Genomic DNA, 6,099 nt, shown 5'->3' with positions numbered 1-6,099 from the left:
AGAGAAGGGATTTGGTTTAACCTGGAGACATGAGATCGGGGGGTGGAGGGGAGAGGGCAGCTGGGGGGCTGTAACTGGTGGAGGTGGGAAGACACCAGTTCAAAGCCAGCCCAGGCAGGAAAGTTCAGAGGCTCTCATCTCCCGTGAACCACCAGAAAGCCAGAAGCCTCGAGCTGAAGAGCTCAGGGACAGCGCCCAGGCCCCCAGTTCAAGTCCCGGGTCCTCCACGCACCATGCAAAAGTCGAAAGGCAAATGACAAACGGAGAAGGACAGCCTACCCCGCAACGGTGAGTGTGGATTAGTCATCGATATAAGAGAAAAAACAAATAGCCCACCCTCCTGCCACCTTCACGTCCGCTCAGGTGAGAGAATCAAGAGGGAGAAATGCCAGACGGTACCCAAAACGTCTCCATCTCCCAAACTGGAAATGGCTAGGTTTGCAAGGTTTAGCCTTTTTTTTTTTAATCTAGGGTGTATAGAAGTTGAGGCTTTTTTTTTTTTTTAAAAGCAGGTTGGCAAAAAAAAAAAAAATGCAATTCAAAGAAAAGAAAAAATGTTTCTAAGCCGGGCGGCGTGGCTCCCGCCTGTAATCCCCGCCACGACGAAGAGGCTTGAGAATGGAGGAATCGGAGTTCAATTGAAAAATAACAATAATGAATTCACAAGGTCCCTTCTGGAGGGTCTGCCGTCCCGGGTCACCTGAGGAGTGCCAAGCTCGAGGTGGCTCTGGGAGAGGAGCCTGGGTCACTCGGGTCCCTTACCAGAGATGGATGCCCTGCCAGCGGCCTCACCCCCGAGGTGAGGGGCCAGGGGAGGGGTCGCCTGGCTGAGACGCTCCCCAGACCCCCCCCAAGCCCAAGCCAGGGTGGAAATGAAAAAACAACGAAACCACCCATAATTCATGAGTAACCAAGAAGCCATGAGTCTCCGCTGGTTTATAGTAGACCAAGATTGAAACAAAAAGCCCGAAAAAGCCAGACCTGAGAAATCAAATAATAAAACAGAGGCAACTGTCCAAATAATTTCACCACATCCTGAACACATCTTAGACGCGCAAGAGATCTTAAAGTCAGCAGCTCTCCCCACTCTTCCCTCGCCCCCACCCCAAAACAGTCACCGTGTCTGGAACCCAGACAGAAGTCACCAGGCTTGACTGGAAGCAGAGAAAACGCTTCCACGCCCAGAGTCGGGCTCACGCCTGGAATCCCAGCCACTCAGGAGGCTGAGACCTGAGGACCGCGGTTCAAAGCCAGCCTGGGCAGGAAAGTCCGGAGAACCACCCGAAAAACCAGCCGTGGAGCTGTGGCTCAAGGGGTAGAGCGCCAGGCTTGAGCTCAAGAGCTCAGGGACGGCGCCCATGAGTTCAAGCCCTAAGTCTGGCATGATAATAATAATGACAATCAATAATTCTGGAAATGCCCAGACACCGAGAGGATGAGAGCCCCCAGTGGGGTGTGTCACACACATCCACGGCCGGCCCTGGATCCTTTCCCATGCCTGCTCACTGCTCAGTTCCTTCTAGAATCCAGAGGCGGGCAGAGGCCCTGAACTGCCTGATTCTGGGTGTCATTGCAGCCAGCCTGCTCCTTCCCCGCCCCACTGCCCGGAGAAAATCACCCACAGCAAGTGGCACAAGGCCGCTAATGGCTCTACACAGCGGTGCACAGGAGAAGCACTTGACACCGGGCACCCGGGCTGGCGTGCCAGCAGGGCCTGTGCTAATTACTGCCACTGCTCAAGGAGAGAAGTCACCAGGAAGACTGAGGGGGGGAGGGCGAGACAGCCGAGAGCGCAGGGAGAGGAGACACCCAGGGAGAGACCGGGAGAGGAAGAGGAGAAACGGAGGCACAGCTGTGCCCAGGTGAAATGAACCAGAACATCAGAATTGGCGCTGTGGCTCAACGTGGTAGATTGCCAGCCTTGAGCACGAAAGCTCGGGGACAGCGTCCAGGCCCTGAGCGTTCAAACCTCGACGTGGACGGCATTTTGTGCTCAGAAAACTTCTTGCTTCGCTGGTGTTCGGGGAGGGCTGGGGCCAGCCCGAGAGCGCGACCCGAGCTAGCGGAGAAGAAGCGGCTTCTCACCACGGGGCATCATCGACGTTTAGCTCTCCAAGAGCCTGAAATCAGACTCCAGGAAGAACTTTCCGACAGCGGAGAGGCCCGGGAGATTTCCTGGATCCTTCCTCTGAGCTTCCTCATGGAGTAGACAACAGCAGGCTTGGGCTAAGGGCCATCAGGGCAGGAAGTGTGGCAGTCCCTCTGCTTGTCTGGCTTGCTTCCTCCCATCCTCTGACCCGGATCGGTGCAACTGGCTCACAGCCCGGCCACCGCCATCCTGAGACCCTTGGGCACACACAGGCGCGTCTGCCGTTCCTTGGCCTGTCCGCGGCCCGCTGGGGTTCAAAGCCTGGCCCTGGACCTGTGGACAGGGACCCGGGCGCAGGGCGCCGTGAGGAGCGGTGGCTCTGCCTGTGGCCGGTTCTCGTCCCTCCTCTTCCTCAGTTTCCCGTCCCTGGATGGTCACCCCGCCGTGTCACTGCGGTCAGTCCACAGTGGGGCAGCGAGGCCTGCTGTCCGGGGTGCAGGCCTCCTCCTCCAGCCAGCGGGGCGATGGGCGCTTCCGGAAACCATCTTCAGAACGACTCTGTGTGTGTGTGTCCGTGTGGATGTACTGTCTGTCTATCTGTCTGTCTATGTACTGTCTGTGTGTGTGTATTGTCTGTCTGTGTGTGCTGTCTGTGTGTGTGTCTGTGTGTATGTACTGTCTGTCTGTGTACTGTCTGTGTGTGTGTACTGTCTGCACACTGTCTGTGTGTCTGTCTGTACGTGTCTGTGTGTCTGTACGTGTGTCTGCGTGTGTCCAGGCAGGTCACTGGGGCTGGCAGCATGACCGGGCTGGGTTGGGCGCTGTCCCCTTGGCTTTGTGCTGTCCCCCGGCTGGCTCTGTCCCTCTTGGGCCGCAGCCCTGGGCCTGGTTTTTCCCTTGGTTCATGGAGGTCGGGGTCTTCCGCACGGAGTCCCCCGGCTGGCTCTGTCCCTCTTGGGCCGCAGCCCTGGGCCTGGTTTTTCCCTTGGTTCATGGAGGTCGGGGTCTTCCGCACGGAGGCCTCCGGAGCCGCTGGGGGGACGGGGGGGCCTCTTCTCCTCCAGACCCCCCCCAGGACCCGGCCACCCTCCCGTCACCCCGGACCCCACCCCCAGGACCCGGCCACCCTCCTGTCACCCCAGACGCCCCCAGGACCCGGCCACCCTCCTGTCACCCCAGATGCCCCCAGGACCCGGCCACCCTCCTGTCACCCCAGATGCCCCCAGGACCCGGCCACCCTCCTGTCACCCCAGATGCCCCCAGGACCTGGCCACCCTCCTGTCACCCCAGACGCCCCCCGGACCCCCACCCCCAGGATCTGGCCACCCTTCCGTCACCCCAGAGCCCCGCAGGACACGGCCACCCTGCTGTCACCCCGGAGCCCCCCAGGACCTGGCCACCCTCCTGTCACCCTGGACCCCACCCCCAGGACCCGGCCACCCTCCCGTCACCCCGGAGCCCCCCAGGACCCGGCCACCCTCCCATCACCCCGGAGCCCCCAGGACCCGGCCACCCTCCCGTCACCCCGGAGCCCCCCAGGACCCGGCCACCCTCCCGTCACCCCGGAGCCCCCCAGGACCCGGCCACCCTCCCATCACCCCGGAGCCCCCCAGGACCCGGCCACCCTCCCGTCACCCCGGAGCCCCCCAGGACCCCAGAGCTCCCCAGGACCCGGCCACCCCTCCCGTCACCCCGGAGCCCCCCAGGACCCGGCCACCCTCCCGTCACCCCGGAGCCCCCCAGGACCCCAGAGCTCCCCAGGACCCGGCCACCCTCCTGTCACCCCAGAGCTCCCCAGGACCCGGCCACCCTCCTGTCACCCCAGAGCTCCCCAGGACCCGGCCACCCTCCCGTCACCCCAGAGCTCCCCAGGACCCGGCCACCCTCCTGTCACCCCAGAGCTCCCCAGGACCCGGCCACCCTCCTGTCACCCCAGAGCTCCCCAGGACCCGGCCACCCTCCCGTCACCCCGGAGGCTGCCCCGAGGCCGGGGTCGGGACTGGACGGGATGGGCTCGGGTCTGGGGGGCCGGGCTCCCCACGCTCCTACCCAGAGGCCGAGGGTTCGAGTCCCCGGGGTGCAGGGAGCCCTGGCGAGCCCCCCACCCCCTGCCTGCCTCCCGGGTGACTTGGAGGAGGAGGGGGAGGGGGAGGAGGGGGAGGGGGAGGATCACGACGGGATCGCCCTGCCCCCCGCGCGCTCCCGACACGCGCGCGCCCGGCGGTATTTTTAGAAACCTCTCCTGGGGGGGCGGGGGAGGGGGAGGGGGAGGAGGAGGACGGGGAGGAGGGGGGAGGAGGAGGGGAGGGGGATGAGGAGGAGGGGGAGCTGGAGGAGCAGTGGGTCTGAAATCCAGACCCCGGGCAGAATGGCCGGCAGCTCCGGGAGGGGGGCGGAGAACAGGGGGGGGAGGACAGGGGGGGAGGACAGGGGGGGAGGACAGGGGGAGCCCGCCGGCCCCCGCTCCGCCGCCCCCGCCGCCCCCGCCGCCCCCCTCCGCCCCCCGCCGCCCGTGGGAGCCGCCGGCTGTGAAGAGGCCCGCGTGGGTTCTCGGGGTCCGCGGGGTCCCCGGCGCCCCCGCCCGGCCCCGGCGGCGGAGTCGGGGGGGAGGGGAGGATCCCGGATCGGGGGCTCCGGGGTGGAGGACGGGGTGGAGGTCGGGCCCGGCTCCCCCGCTCACCTCGGCGCCGTCGGCCGCGCTCTCCCGCCATCTTCCTCCGCAGCAGCAGGCAGCGGGACGAGTGCCTCATGCCCATAAGACCGGCGGGACGGGGACGGGGACGGGGACGGGGAGGAGGAGGGCAGGACGGGGATGGGGAGGACGAGCGGAGGACCGGGGGGAGGACGGTGACCCCGCGCTCGCCCCCCTCGCTCCGGCCCGGCGCCCCCCGCCCGCCCGCCCGCCCCCGAGGGCGCCCGGACCCCGCGGCCGGCAGCAACCCGCGGGCCGGGGCAGCGCGGGCGCCCGCTCGCCGCCGCCGCCGCCGCCTCCTCCTCCCGGTCTTCCTCCTCCCCTCCTCCTCCTCCCTGTCTTCCTCCTCCTCCTCCTCCTCCTCCTCTCCGCTCCTCTCTCGCCTCGTCTCGCTCTCTGTCAACTTCTGCGCTCGCCGGCTGCGCCTCCCTCCTCCCCTCCCTCCTCCCCTCCCCCCTCCCTCTCCCTCCTCCCCTCCCTCCTCCCCTCCCCCCTCCCTCTCCCTCCTCCCCTCCCTCCTCCCTCTCCCTCTCCCTCGGTGGGATGGGACGGGGGGCGGAGGTTCGGGGAGCGGCGGGCGCGCGGCGGCGCGGGCCCAGGGCCGAGGTCGGGGGTCGGCGTGGGGTGTGGGGTCGTGGGGTCGTGGGGTCGGGGGTCGTGGGATCGTGGGGTCGGGGGTCGTGGGGTCGTGGGGTCGGGGGTCGTGGGGTCGGGGGTCGGGGGTCGTGGGGTCGTGGGGTCGGGGGTCGTGGGGTCGGGGGTCGTGGGGTCGTGGGGTCGGGGGTCGGGGGGTCGGGGGCTCCCGCGGGGATGCGGAGGCCGGCGTCGTCGACGTGGACCGGGCCGGGGCCGCGGCGGGGGGGGGGGGGGGGGGGGGGGCGGAGGTCAGAGGTGATCCAGACGCCGCCCCGCGAGCAGAGCCCAGCCGCCCCCCCCCCCCCCCCCCCCCGGCCTCTTGGGCTCCGGCCTGGCGCTGCCCGCAGAGCACAGCTCGGCGCCCCCAGCTCCTCAGTGGTTCATGTGTGCGCATGTGCGTGCGTGCGTGCGCACGTGTGTGCCTGTGTGCGCATGTGCGTGCCTGTGTGCGCATGTGCGTGCGTGCGTGCGCACGTGTGTGCCTGTGTGCGCATGTGCGTGCGTGCGTGCGTGCGTGCGTGCGCACGTGCGTGCCTGTGTGCGCATGTGCGTGCGTGCGTGCGCACGTGTGTGCCTGTGTGCGCATGTGCGTGCGTGCGTGCGCACGTGTGTGCCTGTGTGCGCATGTGCGTGCGTGTGCACGTGTGTGCGCGTGCGTGTCTGTGTGCTCGTGTGTGCGCGT

The 6,099-nt window shown here is 66.9% G+C and overlaps 1 protein-coding gene across 1 annotated transcript in view; it reads right to left on the bottom strand.

The window, feature by feature from the left end:
* The window catches only part of Prmt8 (protein arginine methyltransferase 8), a 16,901-nt gene extending 12,023 nt beyond the window's left edge, over nucleotides 1-4,878 (bottom strand). The window contains 2 exon segments of the mRNA XM_090325232.1: nucleotides 4,770-4,793; nucleotides 4,795-4,878. Of these exon segments, the coding sequence (XP_090181358.1) occupies nucleotides 4,770-4,793; nucleotides 4,795-4,845 (75 nt within the window). The 5' untranslated portion in view covers nucleotides 4,846-4,878.
* Nucleotides 4,879-6,099: the final 1,221 nt, after the last annotated feature.

Source organism: Megascapheus bottae, chromosome 37 (assembly GCF_031878675.1).
Source record: "Megascapheus bottae isolate mThoBot1 chromosome 37, mThoBot2.hap1, whole genome shotgun sequence".
Taxonomy (NCBI): Eukaryota; Metazoa; Chordata; class Mammalia; order Rodentia; family Geomyidae; genus Megascapheus; species Megascapheus bottae.
The sequence above is the reverse complement of the archived record's forward strand: the minus strand, read 5'-3'. Positions and strand labels throughout refer to the sequence as shown.